Below are 22,671 nucleotides of genomic sequence, written 5' to 3'. Positions count from 1 at the left end.
TGAATACATTCATTAGTACACTGACTTACAAATTGTTATACTTACTTTCATTACTTTACATTACATTACATTATGTAGTTCTAACCTCAAGTCTTTTGTATTAAACGCTTTAACTTCCTCTTTTTATCCTGGAAGTCAAACTGATCGGTTGTTTTATTTTTATCAGGTTATGGGCCCAGTCCCTTGTAATAATTAAATTAAATTTTTTTTTTACATCTACCATAATCTAAGTCTTTTCTTTTAACTGCGGAGAATTCGTTATTTTGCGAGAAATAAAAGTAATATTTCAGATTCGTAAAAGAAGGCCGGATTGCAGAGATTAAAGAAGATCAGTTTTGAGAAATCAGCATTTAATTTCCTAGAAGTTTTTTTTTTGTGTCTGACATGGACAACGAAACAATTAAAATAGACAAACTTCAGTGTGCAGAACAGTGGTGCACATGGAAATTTCAAGTACGTATTCTTCTAAACGCAAGTGATCTCTTCGAGGTTGTGACTGGAGAAGAGAAGATGCCAGTTGTCGATGAAACAAAACCTGCTACCAAGTTGGAGTTGAAAACATGGCATCAAAGGGATAGAAAAGCGCAAAAAATAATTGCTACGTCAATTGGACAAAGTGTGTTAGTGCATATTATGCATTGTTTGTCTTCAAATCAAATGTGGTCTAAGCTTTGTTCAATTTATGATCAAAAGTCAAATACTAGCATAAGCATGCTACAGCAACAATTTCATGGTTTTAAAAAAGACAAAAATGATGACATTGCGACTCACATAAGCAAGTTAGAGAGTTTAACTCAGCAGCTTAGAGAATCTGGTGAATCGGTTTCTGAGTCTATGTTAGTTACCAAGGTATTGATGACGTTACCAGAAAAATTTGCACATTTCTTTAGTGCGTGGGAATCGACTGAAACAAAAAACCAGACCATTGGTAATTTAAGATCTAGACTAATTATGGAAGAAACTCGTTTGGGCACATGTGATGCTCAAAGGTCAACAGAAGCAGCTTTGTACATAAAAGACGAGAAAAAATACGGTCAATCTAATAAGAAGAAGAATCAAAACTCTCAGAGACGCAAAGGTAAATGCTTTATATGCAAACAGTCTGGTCATTGGAAAAATAATTGTCCAAAGAGAAACAACTCAAAGCAACTTAATTTTGCAAATCGTGAGAGTGCTTCTATTGATGGAAGCAGCTGTGATGCATTTGTTTGCGAGACGATTACCATCGGAGATGCTGTGACAGTAGATGATTGGGTTTTAGATTCGGGAGCCAGTGAGCACATGTGCTTTAGGCGAGAATGGTTCAGTTCTTACGAGAAGTTGGAGACACCAGTCATGATTACAGTGGGCAATGGAACCCAGATCAGAGCGCATGGTAGAGGCGATATCCATATCGAAGCATACAATCATCAACAGTGGGTTAAAAAGCGACTCACAAATGTGTATTTTGTTCCTGACATCAGAGTTAATTTGTTTTCTTCTGGAAGTGCGTTGGATAAAAACAATTATTCCCTAGTGTCTGACAGTGAAAAATGTGAGATTTTGAAAGATGGCCAACCAGTTGCTATTGGCATCAGATGTAGTCGCCTATATAAAATGCTTTTTAGAGTAAAAAATGAAAGTGTTCATGCTAATCTAGTGTCTAAAATTGAATCTCTGGAAGTGTGGCATAACAGGTTAGGTCACATGTGCATTGGACAAGTTAAAAAAATACTTAATCAACGTGAAATTAAATTTGTTGATAACCCCAATTTTTTTTGTGATGCATGTGCTATGGGAAAAATGCATCGTTCTCCATTTGGTGAAAGTCAGTCTAGAGCAACAGAAAGAGGTGTTCTCGTGCACACAGACCTATGCGGCCCTATGCAGACGAAGTCGTTAGGAGGTTCAAGGTATTTTTTATTGTTCAAAGACGATTATTCAAGCTTTAGAAAAGTATATTTCATTAAAGAAAAAAGTGAGGTTCCGTCTTTAATTGAAAAATTTCTTAATGAAGTTCAGTCTCTTTTAAGCAATAACATTAAAACTCTCAGGTCCGACAATGGTTTGGAGTTTGTCAATAAACATGTTCAAGATCTTTTGTCAGCACGTGGGATTATTCATCAATTGTCTGTTCCTTATAGTCCTCAACAAAACGGACGTGCGGAAAGGGACATGCGTTTTATTGTGGAAATTGCTAGAACTATGCTGCATGGCAACGACTTGCCTCTTAGACTGTGGAGTGAAGCTGTCAATACGGCGGTTTATTTATTAAATCGTTTTGGACCGTCTCCTGTTAAGAACAAAAGCCCTTATGAGTTGTGGTTGCAGCAAACTCCCAGTATTAGCAATTTGAAGTCTTTTGGCAGTGAAGTTTTCATACATATTCCTAAGGAAAAAAGGCAAAAGTGGGATAAAAAGGCTTCGTCGGGAATCTTTGTTGGGTATCCAGATAATACAAAGGGGTTTCGTGTTTGGGTACCAGAATCAAACAAAATACAGCTTTCTCGTGATATTTTGTTTAAAGAGAAGGCAACCTTCAAGCTGGAAACTTCAAATGAAACTCCAAAGGAAGATATTAAGGAACCTGTTGATGCTGTTGTTGATGAGCCGTTGAGAGATGTTGCAGTTGAGACAGATAGACTGGAGAACTTGACAGGAAGCGAAGATGATCAATTTAGTTTGGCAGAAGAGGGTGGACCGCACCGAGCAGAGGCCGAAGAAAACACTTTGATAAAAGCCAATGAGAAAACGAAAAGTAAAGAGCTAGAAGCCGCACAACAACGTCGTCGAGGTCAAAAGAAATTCGATGGAGCTTCAGATTCTGTTTTTAAGTCCAAGCTCCGCAGCAATGAAAATTGGGACGCGGGGCCTCATCCAAGTTTGGTAGCTGCAATAACAGAAGGCCATGCATTTTTGGCTGGGACGATGGAGCCATTGACCTATAGTGAAGCTATCAATTCAGAGGATTCTAAAATGTGGATGGCAGCTATGGAAGAAGAAATGGAAGCTCATCGACTGAACAAGACATGGGAGCTCGTGGATTGCCCAAAAGATAGAAAGGTAATTCCTTGTAAGTGGGTATATAAAGTTAAGCTTTCTGCTCAAAACAATATTGAGCGATATAAAGCTAGGTTGGTTATCAAAGGTTGTAGCCAACAAGAAGGAATCGACTTCAACGAAACCTTTAGCCCAGTTGCTAGATTCAATTCAATACGAACAATTATTGCCATAGCTACATGGTAAACCGACTTTTGTTATACCAATTTGATGTCAAAACCGCTTTTTTGAACGGGACATTAGAAGAGGACATTTATATGGCGCAGCCAATTGGATATGTGGACCAGTCGGGAAAGGTTTGTAAGCTAAATAAAAACCTTATACGGCCTCAAACAAGCTTCGAGAAACTGGAACCTGACCATATCTAAACTACTCAATAATTATAATTTTATAACGTGCGCTGCTGATCCATGTTTGTTCGTGCTTCGGAAAGAGGAGAGAATTGTTATAATCGCGCTGTATATAGATGATGGACTGATGGCAGCAACCGACGTGAACGATATATTATGAGCTGATTACATACTTAAATCAACATTTGCAACTTACGATGAATAAGGCGAATTACTACCTTGGTTTGGAACTGAAGCGAAATTCTGCTGGAGATATTCATGTTTTGCAGTCTGCTTACATTCAACGTCTTTTGAGCCGTTTTAATATGGCAGAATCAAAAGGTTTTGCTACACCGTGCGAAGCAATATCAAAATCGTCACTTCTCAGTCCAACTTCTACGGATGAAACTGGTTTTCCCGTACCGAGAAGCGATTGGATGCCTGATGTATCTGGCCATAGCTACAAGACCAGATATTTCATATGTTGTTGGAGTTTTAAGTCGATACCTGGACAGGCCAGCTCCACAGCATATCAAAACATTGAAACGAGTCTTTCGTTATTTGAAGGCTACTCAAAATATAGGTATATTTTTTCAAAAATAAATGTAACTTAAATCTTTTATGTTATAGTGACTCCGATTACGCTGGCGATGTCGGACACACGACGATCAACTAGTGGTTATATATTCCTACTAGGAGATTCACCAATTGCCTGGGGTTCACGAAGACAACGATGCACAGCACTATCATCAACGGAAGCTGAATACGTGGCAGCATCAGAAGCCGTAAAAGAAACTCATGTGGATAAGAGTTTTAATAAGAGATATCCTACAAGAGTGCGATGTGCGAGCAATGCTTTATATAGACAACAGCTTTGAAACTTATCAAAAATCCGGAATACCATTCGAGGACAAAGCATATCGACGTTCGAGTGCATTTTATAAGAGAAAAAGTATTATGAAAATTTATTTGATATTTCTTATATACCAACTAATGAACAATTAGCTGACATATTCACTAAACCTTTATGTAAAGAAAAAATTTGAATACTTTAAAGTTAAAATTAATATTATTTAATAATTGTTTGTTTTTGCTTTTCAATTAGAAATTGTAAAATGTCAATAATGAGGGGGAGTGTTGAGAATATACATTATTAACTTGAATTAATTAATCACTCTCTGAATACATTCATTAGTACACTGACTTACAAATTGTTATACTTACTTTCATTACTTTACATTACATTACATTATGTAGTTCTAACCTCAAGTCTTTTGTATTAAACGCTTTAACTTCCTCTTTTTATCCTGGAAGTCAAACTGATCGGTTGTTTTATTTTTATCAATAGATATAGATGAGTCATTTTGGAGCATCCTGAAGGATTTTTGATGTTCTAGACGAAAATCAAATCACACCCAAAACCATCACTGATCCTTCCCAACCCCCAAAATCGATCAAGACTTCAAAATAGATACTTGACATGTACTAGAAAAAGATACTCCTAATCAAGATCTATCATTATAGATATAGATGAGTCATTTTGGAGCATCCTGAAGGATTTTTGATGTTCTAGACGAAAATCAAATCACACCCAAAACCATCACCTGATCCTTCCCAACCCCCAAAATCGATCAAGACTTCAAAATAGATAGTTGACATGTACTAGAAAAAGATACTCCTAATCAAGATCTATCATTATAGATATAGATGAGTCATTTTGGAGCATCCTGAAGGATTTTTGATGTTCTAGACGAAAATCAAATCACACCCAAAACCATCACCTGATCCTTCCCAACCCCCAAAATCGATCAAGACTTCAAAATAGATACTTGACATGTACTAGAAAAAGATACTCCTAATCAAGATCTATCATTATAGATATAGATGAGTCATTTTGGAGCATCCTGAAGGATTTTTGATGTTCTAGACGAAAATCAAATCACACCCAAAACCATCACTGATCCTTCCCAACCCCCAAAATCGATCAAGACTTCAAAATAGATACTTGACATGTACTAGAAAAAGATACTCCTAATCAAGATCTATCATTATAGATATAGATGAGTCATTTTGGAGCATCCTGAAGGATTTTTGATGTTCTAGACGAAAATCAAATCACACCCAAAACCATCACCTGATCCTTCCCAACCCCCAAAATCGATCAAGACTTCAAAATAGATACTTGACATGTACTAGAAAAAGATACTCCTAATCAAGATCTATCATTATAGATATAGATGAGTCATTTTGGAGCATCCTGAAGGATTTTTGATGTTCTAGACGAAAATCAAATCACACCCAAAACCATCACCTGATCCTTCCCAACCCCCAAAATCGATCAAGACTTCAAAATAGATACTTGACATGTGCTAGAAAAAGATACTCCTAATCAAGATCTATCATTATAGATATAGATGAGTCATTTTGGAGCATCCTGAAGGATTTTTGATGTTCTAGACAAAAATCAAATCACACCCAAACCCATCACCTGATCCTTCCCAACCCCCAAAATCGATCAAGACTTCAAAATAGATACTTGACATGTGCTAAAAAAAGATACTCCTAATCAAGATCTATCATTATAGATATAGATGAGTCATTTTGGAGCATCCTGAAGGATTTTTGATGTTCTAGACGAAAATCAAATCACACCCAAAACCATCACCTGATCCTTCCCAACCCCCAAAATCGATCAAGACTTCAAAATAGATACTTGACATGTACTAGAAAAAGATACTCCTAATCAAGATCTATCATTATAGATATAGATGAGTCATTTTGGAGCATAATGAAGGATTTTTGATGTTCTAGACGAAAATCAAATCACACCCAAAACCATCACCTGATCCTTCCCAACCCCCAAAATCGATCAAGACTTCAAAATAGATACTTGACATGTACTAGAAAAAGATACTCCTAATCAAGATCTATCATTATAGATATAGATGAGTCATTTTGGAGCATCCTGAAGGATTTTTGATGTTCTAGACGAAAATCAAATCACACCCAAAACCATCACCTGATCCTTCCCAACCCCCAAAATCGATCAAGACTTCAAAATAGATACTTGACATGTACTAAAAAAAGATACTCCTAATCAAGATCTATCATTATAGATATAGATGAGTCATTTTGGAGCATCCTGAAGGATTTTTGATGTTCTAGACGAAAATCAAATCACACCCAAAACCATCACCTGATCCTTCCCAACCCCCAAAATCGATCAAGACTTCAAAAAAGATACTTGACATGTACTAAAAAAAGATACTCCTAATCAAGATCTATCATTATAGATATAGATGAGTCATTTTGGAGCATCCTGAAGGATTTTTGATGTTCTAGACGAAAATCAAATCACACCCAAAACCATCACCTGATCCTTCCCAACCCCCAAAATCGATCAAGACTTCAAAATAGATACTTCACATGTACTAGAAAAAGATACTCCTAATCAAGATCTATCATTATAGATATAGATGAGTCATTTTGGAGCATCCTGAAGGATTTTTGATGTTCTAGACAAAAATCAAATCACACCCAAAACCATCACCTGATCCTTCCCAACCCCCAAAATCGATCAAGACTTCAAAATAGATACTTGACATGTACTAGAAAAAGATACTCCTAATAAAGATCTATCATTATAGATATAGATGAGTCATTTTGGAGCATCCTGAAGGATTTTTGATGTTCTAGACGAAAATCAAATCACACCCAAAACCATCACCTGATCCTTCCCAACCCCCAAAATCCATCAAGACTTCAAAATAGATACTTGACATGTACTAGAAAAAGATACTCCTAATCAAGATCTATCATTATAGATATAGATGAGTCATTTTGGAGCATCCTGAAGGATTTTTGATGTTCTAGACGAAAATCAAATCACACTCAAAACCATCACCTGATCCTTCCCAACCCCCAAAATCGATCAAAACTTCAAAATAGATACTTGACATGTACTAGAAAAAGATACTCCTAATCAAGATCTATCATTATAGATATAGATGAGTCATTTTGGAGCATCCTGAAGGATTTTTGATGTTCTAGACGAAAATCAAATCACACCCAAAACCATCACCTGATCCTTCCCAACCCCCAAAATCGATCAAGACTTCAAAATAGATACTTGACATGTACTAGAAAAAGATACTCCTAATCAAGATCTATCATTATAGATATAGATGAGTCATTTTGGAGCATCCTGAAGGATTTTTGATGTTCTAGACGAAAATCAAATCACACCCAAAACCATCACCTGATCCTTCCCAACCCCCAAAATCGATCAAGACTTCAAAATAGATACTTGACATGTACTAGAAAAAGATACTCCTAATCAAGATCTATCATTATAGATATAGATGAGTCATTTTGGAGCATCCTGAAGGATTTTTGATGTTCTAGACGAAAATCAAATCACACCCAAAACCATCACCTGATCCTTCCCAACCCCCAAAATCGATCAAGACTTCAAAATAGATACTTGACATGTACTAGAAAAAGATACTCCTAATCAAGATCTATCATTATAGATATAGATGAGTCATTTTGGAGCATCCTGAAGGATTTTTGATGTTCTAGACGAAAATCAAATCACACCCAAAACCATCACCTGATCCTTCCCAACCCCCAAAATCGATCAAGACTTCAAAATAGATACTTGACATGTACTAGAAAAAGATACTCCTAATCAAGATCTATCATTATAGATATAGATGAGTCATTTTGGAGCATCCTGAAGGATTTTTGATGTTCTAGACGAAAATCAAATCACACCCAAAACCATCACCTGATCCTTTCCAACCCCCAAAATCGATCAAGACTTCAAAATAGATACTTGACATGTACTAGAAAAAGATACTCCTAATCAAGATCTATCATTATAGATATAGATGAGTCATTTTGGAGCATCCTGAAGGATTTTTGATGTTCTAGACGAAAATCAAATCACACCCAAAACCATCACCTGATCCTTCCCAACCCCCAAAATCGATCAAGACTTCAAAATAGATACTTGACATGTACTAGAAAAAGATACTCCTAATCAAGATCTATCATTATAGATATAGATGAGTCATTTTGGAGCATCCTGAAGGATTTTTGATGTTCTAGACGAAAATCAAATCACACCCAAAACCATCACCTGATCCTTCCCAACCCCCAAAATCGATCAAGACTTCAAAATAGATACTTGACATGTACTAGAAAAAGATACTCCTAATCAAGATCTATCATTATAGATATAGATGAGTCATTTTGGAGCATCCTGAAGGATTTTTGATGTTCTAGACGAAAATCAAATCACACCCAAAACCATCACCTGATCCTTCCCAACCCCCAAAATCGATCAAGACTTCAAAATAGATACTTGACATGAACTAGAAAAAGATACTCCTAATCAAGATCTATCATTATAGATATAGATGAGTCATTTTGGAGCATCCTGAAGGATTTTTGATGTTCTAGACGAAAATCAAATCACACCCAAAACCATCACCTGATCCTTCCCAACCCCCAAAATCGATCAAGACTTCAAAATAGATACTTGACATGTACCAGAAAAAGATACTCCTAATCAAGATCTATCATTATAGATATAGATGAGTCATTTTGGAGCATCCTGAAGGATTTTTGATGTTCTAGACGAAAATCAAATCACACCCAAAACCATCGCCTGATCCTTCCCAACCCCCAAAATCGATCAAGACTTCAAAATAGATACTTGACATGTACTAGAAAAAGATACTCCTAATCAAGATCTATCATTATAGATATAGATGAGTCGTTTTGGAGCATCCTGAAGGATTTTTGATGTTCTAGACGAAAATCAAATCACACCCAAAACCATCACCTGATCCTTCCCAACCCCCAAAATCGATCAAGACTTTAAAATAGATACTTGACATGTACTAGAAAAAGATACTCCTAATCAAGATCTATCATTATAGATATAGATGAGTCATTTTGGAGCATCCTGAAGGATTTTTGATGTTCTAGACGAAAATCAAATCACACCCAAAACCATCACCTAATCCTTCCCAACCCCCAAAATCGATCAAGACTTCAAAATAGATACTTGACATGTACTAGAAAAAGATACTCCTAATCAAGATCTATCATTATAGATATAGATGAGTCATTTTGGAGCATCCTGAAGGATTTTTGATGTTCTAGACGAAAATCAAATCACACCCAAAACCATCACCTGATCCTTCCCAACCCCCAAAATCGATCAAGACTTCAAAATAGATACTTGACATGTACTAGAAAAAGATACTCCTAATCAAGATCTATCATTATAGATATAGATGAGTCATTTTGGAGCATCCTGAAGGATTTTTGATGTTCTAGACGAAAATCAAATCACACCCAAAACCATCACCTGATCCTTCCCAACCCCCAAAATCGATCAAGACTTCAAAATAGATACTTGACATGTACTAGAAAAAGATACTCCTAATCAAGATCTATCATTATAGATATAGATGAGTCATTTTGGAGCGTCCTGAAGGATTTTTGATGTTCTAGACGAAAATCAAATCACACCCAAAACCATCACCTGATCCTTCCCAACCCCCAAAATCGATCAAGACTTCAAAATAGATACTTGACATGTACTAGAAAAAGATACTCCTAATCAAGATCTATCATTATAGATATAGATGAGTCATTTTGGAGCATCCTGAAGGATTTTTGATGTTCTAGACGAAAATCAAATCACACCCAAAACCATCACCTGATCCTTCCCAACCCCCAAAATCGATCAAGACTTCAAAATAGATACTTGACATGTACTAGAAAAAGATACTTCTAATCAAGATCTATCATTATAGATATAGATGAGTCATTTTGGAGCATCCTGAAGGATTTTTGATGTTCTAGACGAAAATCAAATCACACCCAAAACCATCACCTGATCCTTCCCAACCCCCAAAATCGATCAAGACTTCAAAATAGATACTTGACATGTACTAGAAAAAGATACTCCTAATCAAGATCTATCATTATAGATATAGATGAGTCATTTTGGAGCATCCTGAAGGATTTTTGATGTTCTAGACGAAAATCAAATCACACCCAAAACCATCACCTGATCCTTCCCAACCCCCAAAATCGATCAAGACTTCAAAATAAATACTAATCAAGATCTATCATTATAGATATAGATGAGTCATTTTGGAGCATCCTGAAGGATTTTTGATGTTCTAGACGAAAATCAAATCACACCCAAAACCATCACCTGATCCTTCCCAACCCCCAAAATCGATCAAGACTTCAAAAAAAATACTTGACATGTACTAGAAAAAGATACTCCTAATCAAGATCTATCATTATAGATATAGATGAGTCATTTTGGAGCATCCTGAAGGATTTTTGATGTTCTAGACGAAAATCAAATCACACCCAAAACCATCACCTGATCCTTCCCAACCCCCAAAATCGATCAAGACTTCAAAATAGATACTTGACATGTACTAGAAAAAGATACTCCTAATCAAGATCTATCATTATATATATAGATGAGTCATTTTGGAGCATCCTGAAGGATTTTTGATGTTCTAGACGAAAATCAAATCACACCCAAAACCATCACCTGATCCTTCCCAACCCCCAAAATCGATCAAGACTTCAAAATAGATACTTGACATGTACTAGAAAAAGATACTCCTAATCAAGATCTATCATTATAGATATAGATGAGTCATTTTGGAGCATCCTGAAGGATTTTTGATGTTCTAGACGAAAATCAAATCACACCCAAAACCATCGCCTGATCCTTCCCAACCCCCAAAATCGATCAAGACTTCAAAATAGATACTTGACATGTACTAGAAAAAGATACTCCTAATCAAGATCTATCATTATAGATATAGATGAGTCATTTTGGAGCATCCTGAAGGATTTTTGATGTTCTAGACGACAATCAAATCACACCCAAAACCATCACCTGATCCTTCCCAACCCCCAAAATCGATCAAGACTTCAAAATAGATACTTGACATGTACTAGAAAAAGATACTCCTAATCAAGATCTACCATTATAGATATAGATGAGTCATTTTGGAGCATCCTGAAGGATTTTTGATGTTCTAGACGAAAATCAAATCACACCCAAAACCATCACCTGATCCTTCCCAACCCCCAAAATCGATCAAGACTTCAAAATAGATACTTGACATGTACTAGAAAAAGATACTCCTAATCAAGATGTATCATTATAGATATAGATGAGTCATTTTGGAGCATCCTGAAGGATTTTTGATGTTCTAGACGAAAATCAAATCACACCCAAAACCATCACCTGATCCTTCCCAACCCCCAAAATCGATCAAGACTTCAAAATAGATACTTGACATGTACTAGAAAAAGATACTCCTAATCAAGATCTATCATTATAGATATAGATGAGTCATTTTGGAGCATCCTGAAGGATTTTTGATGTTCTAGACGAAAATCAAATCACACCCAAAACCATCACCTGATCCTTCCCAACCCCCAAAATCGATCAAGACTTCAAAATAGATACTTGACATGTACTAGAAAAAGATACTCCTAATCAAGATCTATCATTATAGATATAGATGAGTCATTTTGGAGCATCCTGAAGGATTTTTGATGTTCTAGACGAAAATCAAATCACACCCAAAACCATCACCTGATCCTTCCCAACCCCCAAAATCGATCAAGACTTCAAAATAGATACTTGACATGTACTAGAAAAAGATACTCCTAATCAAGATCTATCATTATAGATATAGATGAGTCATTTTGGAGCATCCTGAAGGATTTTTGATGTTCTAGACGAAAATCAAATCACACCCAAAACCATCACCTGATCCTTCCCAACCCCCAAAATCGATCAAGACTTCAAAATAGATACTTGACATGTACTAGAAAAAGATACTCCTAATCAAGATCTATCATTATAGATATAGATGAGTCATTTTGGAGCATCCTGAAGGATTTTTGATGTTCTAGACGAAAATCAAATCACACCCAAAACCATCACCTGATCCTTCCCAACCCCCAAAATCGATAAAGACTTCAAAATAGATACTTGACATGTACTAGAAAAAGATACTCCTAATCAAGATCTATCATTATAGATATAGATGAGTCATTTTGGAGCATCCTGAAGGATTTTTGATGTTCTAGACGAAAATCAAATCACACCCAAAACCATCACCTGATCCTTCCCAACCCCCAAAATCGATCAAGACTTCAAAATAGATACTTGACATGTACTAGAAAAAGATACTCCTAATCAAGATCTATCATAATAGATATAGATGAGTCATTTTGGAGCATCCTGAAGGATTTTTGATGTTCTAGACGAAAATCAAATCACACCCAAAACCATCACCTGATCCTTCCCAACCCCCAAAATCGATCAAAACTTCAAAATAGATACTTGACATGTACTAGAAAAAGATACTCCTAATCAAGATCTATCATTATAGATATAGATGAGTCATTTTGGAGCATCCTGAAGGATTTTTGATGTTCTAGACGAAAATCAAATCACACCCAAAACCATCACCTGATCCTTCCCAACCCCCAAAATCGATCAAGACTTCAAAATAGATACTTGACATGTACTAGAAAAAGATACTCCTAATCAAGATCAATCATTATAGATATAGATGAGTCATTTTGGAGCATCCTGAAGGATTTTTGATGTTCTAGACGAAAATCAAATCACACCCAAAACCATCACCTGATCCTTCCCAACCCTCAAAATCGATCAAGACTTCAAAATAGATACTTGACATGTACTAGAAAAAGATACTCCGAATCAAGATCTATCATTAAAGATATAGATGAGTCATTTTGGAGCATCCTGAAGGATTTTTGATGTTCTAGACGAAAATCAAATCACACCCAAAACCATCACCTGATCCTTCCCAACCCCCAAAATCGATCAAGACTTCAAAATAGATACTTGACATGTACTAGAAAAAGATACTCCTAATCAAGATCTATCACTATAGATATAGATGAGTCATTTTGGAGCATCCTGAAGGATTTTTGATGTTCTAGACGAAAATCAAATCACACCCAAAACCATCACCTGATCCTTCCCAACCCCCAAAATCGATCAAGACTTCAAAATAGATACTTGACATGTACTAGAAAAAGATACTCCTAATCAAGATCTATCATTATAGATATAGATGAGTCATTTTGGAGCATCCTGAAGGATTTTTGATGTTCTAGACGAAAATCAAATCACACCCAAAACCATCACCTGATCCTTCCCAACCCCCAAAATCGATCAAGACTTCAAAATAGATACTTGACATGTACTACAAAAAGATACTCCTAATCAAGATCTATCATTATAGATATAGATGAGTCATTTTGGAGCATCCTGAAGGATTTTTGATGTTCTAGACGAAAATCAAATCACACCCAAAACCATCACCTGATCCTTCCCAACCCCCAAAATCGATCAAGACTTCAAAATAGATACTTGACATGTACTAGAAAAAGATACTCCTAATCAAGATCTATCATTATAGATATAGATGAGTCATTTTGGAGCATCCTGAAGGATTTTTGATGTTCTAGACGAAAATCAAATCACACCCAAAACCATCACCTGATCCTTCCCAACCCCCAAAATCGATCAAAACTTCAAAATAGATACTTGACATGTACAAGAAAAAGATACTCCTAATCAAGATCTATCATTATAGATATAGATGAGTCATTTTGGAGCATTCTCAAGGATTTTTGATGTTCTAGACGAAAATCAAATCACACCCAAAACCATCACCTGATCCTTCCCAACCCCCAAAATCGATCAAGACTTCAAAATAGATACTTGACATGTACTAGAAAAAGATACTCCTAATCAAGATCTATCATTATAGATGAGTCATTTTGGAGCATCCTGAAGGATTTTTGATGTTCTAGACGAAAATCAAATCACACCCAAAACCATCACCTGATCCTTCCCAACCCCCAAAATCGATCAAGACTTCAAAATAGATACTTGACATGTACTAGAAAAAGATACTCCTAATCAAGATCTATCATTAAAGATATAGATGAGTCATTTTGGAGCATCCTGAAGGATTTTTGATGTTCTAGACGAAAATCAAATCACACCCAAAACCATCACCTGATCCTTCCCAACCCCCAAAATCGATCAAGACTTCAAAATAGATACTTGACATGTACTAGAAAAAGATACTCCTAATCAAGATCTATCACTATAGATATAGATGAGTCATTTTTGAGCATCCTGAAGGATTTTTGATGTTCTAGACGAAAATCAAATCACACCCAAAACCATCACCTGATCCTTCCCAACCCCCAAAATCGATCAAGACTTCAAAATAGATACTTGACATGTACTAGAAAAAGATACTCCTAATCAAGATCTATCATTATAGATATAGATGAGTCATTTTGGAGCATCCTGAAGGGATTTTTGATGTTCTAGACGAAAATCAAATCACACCCAAAACCATCACCTGATCCTTCCCAACCCCCAAAATCGATCAAGACTTCAAAATAGATACTTGACATGTACTAGAAAAAGATACTCCTAATCAAGATCTATCATTATAGATATAGATGAGTCATTTTGGAGCATCCTGAAGGATTTTTGATGTTCTAGACGAAATCAAATCACACCCAAAACCATCACCTGATCCTTCCCAACCCCCAAAATCGATCAAGACTTCAAAATAGATACTTGACATGTACTAGAAAAAGATACTCCTAATCAAGATCTATCATTATAGATGTAGATGAGTCATTTTGGAGCATCCTGAAGGATTTTTGATGTTCTAGACGAAAATCAAATCACACCCAAAACCATCACCTGATCCTTCCCAACCCCCAAAATCGATCAAAACTTCAAAATAGATACTTGACATGTACTAGAAAAAGATACTCCTAATCAAGATCTATCATTATAGATATAGATGAGTCATTTTGGAGCATCCTGAAGGATTTTTGATGTTCTAGACGAAAATCAAATCACACCCAAAACCATCACCTGATCCTTCCCAACCCCAAAATCGATCAAGACTTCAAAATAGATACTTGACATGTACTAGAAAAAGATACTCCTAATCAAGATCTATCATTATAGATATAGATGAGTCATTTTGGAGCATCCTGAAGGATTTTTGATGTTCTAGACGAAAATCAAATCACACCCAAAACCATCACCTGATCCTTCCCAACCCCCAAAATCGATCAAGACTTCAAAATAGATACTTGACATGTACTAGAAAAAGATACTCCTAATCAAGATCTATCATTATAGATATAGATGAGTCATTTTGGAGCATCCTGAAGGATTTTTGATGTTCTAGACGAAAATCAAATCACACCCAAAACCATCACCTGATCCTTCCCAACCCCCAAAATCGATCAAGACTTCAAAATAGATACTTGACATGTACTAGAAAAAGATACTCCTAATCAAGATCTATCATTATAGATATAGATGAGTCATTTTGGAGCATCCTGAAGGATTTTTGATGTTTTAGACGAAAATCAAATCACACCCAAAACCATCACCTGATCCTTCCCAACCCCCAAAATCGATCAAGACTTCAAAATAGATACTTGACATGTACTAGAAAAGATACTCCTAATCAAGATCTATCATTATAGATATAGATGAGTCATTTTGGAGCATCCTGAAGGATTTTTGATGTTCTAGACGAAAATCAAATCACACCCAAAACCATCACCTGATCCTTCCCAACCCCCAAAATCGATCAAGACTTCAAAATAGATACTTGACATTGTACTAGAAAAAGATACTCCTAATCAAGATCTATCATTATAGATATAGATGAGTCATTTTGGAGCATCCTGAAGGATTTTTGATGTTCTAGACGAAAATCAAATCACACCCAAAACCATCACCTGATCCTTCCCAACCCCCAAAATCGATCAAGACTTCAAAATAGATACTTGACATGTACTAGAAAAAGATACTCCTAATCAAGATCTATCATTATAGATATAGATGAGTCATTTTGGAGCATCCTGAAGGATTTTTGATGTTCTAGACGAAAATCAAATCACACCCAAAACCACCACCTGATCCTTTCCAACCCCCAAAAATCGATCAAGACTTCAAAATAGATACTTGACATGTACTAGAAAAAGATACTCCTAATCAAGATCTATCATTATAGATATAGATGAGTCATTTTGGAGCATCCTGAAGATTTTTGATGTTCTAGACGAAAATCAAATCACACCCAAAACCATCACCTGATCCTTCCCAACCCCCAAAATCGATCAAGACTTCAAAATAGATACTTGACATGTACTAGAAAAAGATACTCCTAATCAAGATCTATCATTATAGATATAGATGAGTCATTTTGGAGCATCCTGAAGGATTTTTGATGTTCTAGACGAAAATCAAATCACACCCAAAACCATCACCTGATCCTTTTCAACCCCCAAAATCGATCAAGACTTCAAAATAGATACTTGACATGTACTAGAAAAAGATACTCCTAATCAAGATCTATCATCATAGATATAGATGAGTCATTTTGGAGCATCCTGAAGGATTTTTGATGTTCTAGACGAAAATCAAATCACACCCAAAACCATCACCTGATCCTTCCCAACCCCCAAAATCGATCAAGACTTCAAAATAGATACTTGATATGTACTAGAAAAAGATACTCCTAATCAAGATCTATCATTATAGATATAGATGAGTCATTTTGGAGCATCCTGAAGGATTTTTGATGTTCTAGACGAAAATCAAATCACACCCAAAACCATCACCTTATCCTTCCCAACCCCCAAAATCGATCAAGACTTCAAAATAGATACTTGACATGTACTAGAAAAAGATACTCCTAATCAAGATCTATCATTATAGATATAGATGAGTCATTTTGGAGCATCCTGAAGGATTTTTGATGTTCTAGACGAAAATCAAATCACACCCAAAACCATCACCTGATCCTTCCCAACCCCCAAAATCGATCAAGACTTCAAAATAGATACTTGACATGTACTAGAAAAAGATACTCCTAATCAAGATCTATCATTATAGATATAGATGAGTCATTTTGGAGCATCCTGAAGGATTTTTGATGTTCTAGACGAAAATCAAATCACACCCAAAACCATCACCTGATCCTTCCCAACCCCCAAAATCGATCAAGACTTCAAAATAGATACTTGACATGTACTAGAAAAAGATACTCCTAATCAAGATCTATCATTATAGATATAGATGAGTCATTTTGGAGCATCCTGAAGGATTTTTGATGTTATAGACGAAAATCAAATCACACCCAAAACCATCACCTGATCCTTCCCAACCCCCAAAATCGATCAAGACTTCAAAATAGATACTTGACATGTACTAGAAAAAGATACTCCTAATCAAGATCTATCATTATAGATATAGATGAGTAATTTTGGAGCATCCTGAAGGATTTCTGATGTTCTAGACGAAAATCAAATCACACCCAAAACCATCACCTGATCCTTCCCAACCCCCAAAATCGATCAAGACTTCAAAAAAGATACTTGACATGTACTAGAAAAAGATACTCCTAATCAAGATCTATCATTATAGATATAGATGAGTCATTTTGGAGCATCCTGAAGGATTTTTGATGTTCTAGACGAAAATCAAATCACACCCAAAACCATCACCTGATCCTTCCCAACCCCCAAAATCGATCAAGACTTCAAAATAGATACTTGACATGTACTAGAAAAAGATACTCCTAATCAAAATCTATCATTATAGATATAGATGAGTCATTTTGGAGCATCCTGAAGGATTTTTGATGTTCTAGACGAAAATCAAATCACACCCAAAACCATCACCTGATCCTTCCCAACCCCCAAAATCGATCAAGACTTCAAAATAGATACTTGACATGTACTAGAAAAAGATACTCCTAATCAAGATCTATCATTATAGATATAGATGAGTCATTTTGGAGCATCCTGAAGGATTTTTGATGTTCTAGACGAAAATCAAATCACACCCAAAACCATCACCTGATCCTTCCCAACCCCCAAAATCGATCAAGACTTCAAAATAGATACTTGACATGTACTAGAAAAAGATACTCCTAATCAAGATCTATCATTATAGATATAGATGAGTCATTTTGGAGCATCCTGAAGGATTTTTGATGTTCTAGACGAAAATCAAATCACACCCAAAACCATCACCTGATCCTTCCCAACCCCCAAAATCGATCAAGACTTCAAAATAGATACTTGACATGTACTAGAAAAAGATACTCCTAATCAAGATCTATCATTATAGATATAGATGAGTCATTTTGGAGCATCCTGAAGGATTTTTGATGTTCTAGACGAAAATCAAATCACACCCAAAACCATCACCTGATCCTTCCCAACCCCCAAAATCGATCAAGACTTCAAAATAGATACTTGACATGTACTAGAAAAAGATACTCCTAATCAAGATCTATCATTATAGATATAGATGAGTCATTTTGGAGCATCCTGAAGGATTTTTGATGTTCTAGACGAAAATCAAATCACACCCAAAACCATCACCTGATCCTTTTCAACCCCCAAAATCGATCAAGACTTCAAAATAGATACTTGACATGTACTAGAAAAAGATACTCCTAATCAAGATCTATCATCATAGATATAGATGAGTCATTTTGGAGCATCCTGAAGGATTTTTGATGTTCTAGACGAAAATCAAATCACACCCAAAACCATCACCTGATCCTTCCCAACCCCCAAAATCGATCAAGACTTCAAAATAGATACTTGACATGTACTAGAAAAAGATACTCCTAATCAAGATCTATCATTATAGATATAGATGAGTCATTTTGGAGCATCCTGAAGGATTTTTGATGTTCTAGACGAAAATCAAATCACACCCAAAACCATCACCTTATCCTTCCCAACCCCCAAAATCGATCAAGACTTCAAAATAGATACTTGACATGTACTAGAAAAAGATACTCCTAATCAAGATCTATCATTATAGATATAGATGAGTCATTTTGGAGCATCCTGAAGATTTTTGATGTTCTAGACGAAAATCAAATCACACCCAAAACCATCACCTGATCCTTCCCAACCCCCAAAATCGATCAAGACTTCAAAATAGATACTTGACATGTACTAGAAAAAGATACTCCTAATCAAGATCTATCATTATAGATATAGATGAGTCATTTTGGAGCATCCTGAAGGATTTTTGATGTTCTAGACGAAAATCAAATCACACCCAAAACCATCACCTGATCCTTCCCAACCCCAAAATCGATCAAGACTTCAAAATAGATACTTGACATGTACTAGAAAAAGATACTCCTAATCAAGATCTATCATTATAGATATAGATGAGTCATTTTGGAGCATCCTGAAGGATTTTTGATGTTATAGACGAAAATCAAATCACACCCAAAACCATCACCTGATCCTTCCCAACCCCCAAAATCGATCAAGACTTCAAAATAGATACTTGACATGTACTAGAAAAAGATACTCCTAATCAAGATCTATCATTATAGATATAGATGAGTAATTTTGGAGCATCCTGAAGGATTTCTGATGTTCTAGACGAAAATCAAATCACACCCAAAACCATCACCTGATCCTTCCCAATCCCCAAAATCGATCAAGACTTCAAAAAAGATACTTGACATGTACTAGAAAAAGATACTCCTAATCAAGATCTATCATTATAGATATAGATGAGTCATTTTGGAGCATCCTGAAGGATTTTTGATGTTCTAGACGAAAATCAAATCACACCCAAAACCATCACCTGATCCTTCCCAACCCCCAAAATCGATCAAGACTTCAAATAGATACTTGACATGTACTAGAAAAAGATACTCCTAATCAAAATCTATCATTATAGATATAGATGAGTCATTTTGGAGCATCCTGAAGGATTTTTGATGTTCTAGACGAAAATCAAATCACACCCAAAACCATCACCTGATCCTTCCCAACCCCCAAATCGATCAAGACTTCAAAATAGATACTTGACATGTACTAGAAAAAGATACTCCTAATCAAGATCTATCATTATAGATATAGATGAGTCATTTTGGAGCATCCTGAAGGATTTTGATGTTCTAGACGAAAATCAAATCACACCCAAAACCATCACCTGATCCTTCCCAACCCCCAAAATCGATCAAGACTTCAAAATAGATACTTGACATGTACTAGAAAAAGATACTCCTAATCAAGATCTATCATTATAGATATAGATGAGTCATTTTGGAGCATCCTGAAGGATTTTTGATGTTCTAGACGAAAATCAAATCACACCCAAAACCATCACCTGATCCTTCCCAACCCCCAAAATCGATCAAGACTTCAAAATAGATACTTGACATGTACTAGAAAAAGATACTCCTAATCAAGATCTATCATTATAGATATAGATGAGTCATTTTGGAGCATCCTGAAGGATTTTTGATGTTCTAGACGAAAATCAAATCACACCCAAAACCATCACCTGATCCTTCCCAACCCCAAAATCGATCAAGACTTCAAAATAGATACTTGACATGTACTAGAAAAAGATACTCCTAATCAAGATCTATCATTATAGATATAGATGAGTCATTTTGGAGCATCCTGAAGGATTTTTGATGTTCTAGACGAAAATCAAATCACACCCAAAACCATCACCTGATCCTTCCCAACCCCCAAAATCGATCAAGACTTCAAAATAGATACTTGACATGTACTAGAAAAAGATACTCCTAATCAAGATCTATCATTATAGATATAGATGAGTCATTTTGGAGCATCCTGAAGGATTTTTGATGTTCTAGACGAAAATCAAATCACACCCAAAACCATCACCTGATCCTTCCCAACCCCCAAAATCGATCAAGACTTCAAAATAGATACTTGACATGTACTAGAAAAAGATACTCCTAATCAAGATCTATCATTATAGATATAGATAAGTCATTTTGGAGCATCCTGAAGGATTTTTTGATGTTCTAGACGAAAATCAAATCACACCCAAAACCATCACCTGATCCTTCCCAACCCCCAAAATCGATCAAGACTTCAAAATAGATACTTGACATGTACTAGAAAAAGATACTCCTAATCAAGATCTATCATTATAGATATAGATGAGTCATTTTGGAGCATCCTGAAGGATTTTTGATGTTCTAGACGAAAATCAAATCACACCCAAAACCATCACCTGATCCTTCCCAACCCCCAAAATCGATCAAGACTTCAAAATAGATACTTGACATGTACTAGAAAAAGATACTCCTAATCAAGATCTATCATTATAGATATAGATGAGTCATTTTGGAGCATCCTGAAGGATTTTTGATGTTCTAGACGAAAATCAAATCACACCCAAAACCATCACCTGATCCTTCCCAACCCCCAAAATCGATCAAGACTTCAAAATAGATACTTGACATGTACTAGAAAAAGATACTCCTAATCAAGATATATCATTATAGATATAGATGAGTCATTTTGGAGCATCCTGAAGGATTTTTGATGTTCTAGACGAAAATCAAATCACACCCAAAACCATCACCTGATCCTTCCCAACCCCCAAAATCAATCAAGACTTCAAAATAGATACTTGACATGTACTAGAAAAAGATACTCCTAATCAAGATCTATCATTATAGATATAGATGAGTCATTTTGGAGCATCCTGAAGGATTTTTGATGTTCTAGACGAAAATCAAATCACACCCAAAACCATCACCTGATCCTTCCCAACCCCCAAAATCGATCAAGACTTCAAAATAGATACTTGACATGTACTAGAAAAAGGTACTCCTAATCAAGATCTATCATTATAGATATAGATGAGTCATTTTGGAGCATCCTGAAGGATTTTTGATGTTCTAGACGAAAATCAAAAATAACACCCAAAACCATCACCTGATCCTTCCCAACCCCCAAAATCGATCAAGACTTCAAAATAGATACTTGACATGTACAAGAAAAAGATACTCCTAATCAAGATCTATCATTATAGATATAGATGAGTAATTTTGGAGCATCCTGAAGGATTTTTGATGTTCTAGACGAAAATCAAATCACACCCAAAACCATCACCTGATCCTTCCCAACCCCCAAAATCGATCAAGACTTCAAAATAGATACTTGACATGTACTAGAAAAAGATACTCCTAATCAAGATCTATTATTATAGATATAGATGAGTCATTTTGGAGCATCCTGAAGGATTTTTGATGTTCTAGACGAAAATCAAATCACACCCAAAACCATCACCTGATCCTTCCCAACCCCCAAAATCGATCAAGACTTC

The 22,671-nt window shown here is 35.8% G+C and overlaps 1 protein-coding gene across 1 annotated transcript; it reads left to right on the top strand.

Annotated features, from left to right (window-relative positions):
* The first annotated feature begins 3,812 nt into the window (after positions 1-3,812).
* On the top strand, positions 3,813-4,246 carry LOC129953472 (uncharacterized). Its single transcript, XM_056066722.1, has 2 exons — positions 3,813-3,951; positions 3,999-4,246. The coding sequence occupies exons 1-2, from the start codon at positions 3,813-3,815 to the stop codon at positions 4,244-4,246; spliced, it is 387 nt and encodes a 128-aa protein (XP_055922697.1).
* The last annotated feature ends 18,425 nt before the right edge of the window (positions 4,247-22,671 follow it).

The sequence above is a fragment of the Eupeodes corollae genome, unplaced genomic scaffold, assembly GCF_945859685.1.
Source record: "Eupeodes corollae unplaced genomic scaffold, idEupCoro1.1 scaffold_986, whole genome shotgun sequence".
Taxonomy (NCBI): Eukaryota; Metazoa; Arthropoda; class Insecta; order Diptera; family Syrphidae; genus Eupeodes; species Eupeodes corollae.
This window is presented reverse-complemented; position numbering and strand designations above follow the sequence as displayed.

Excerpts from the sequence above, each read along its gene's own strand:
- LOC129953472 (XM_056066722.1), top strand. The coding sequence starts at position 3,813 with ATGTATCTGGCCATAGCTACAAGACCAGATATTTCATATGTTGTTGGA. Across the intron at positions 3,952-3,998 it reads GAAGGCTACTCAAAATATAG|TGACTCCGATTACGCTGGCG; the intron begins GTATATTTTTTC and ends TTTATGTTATAG.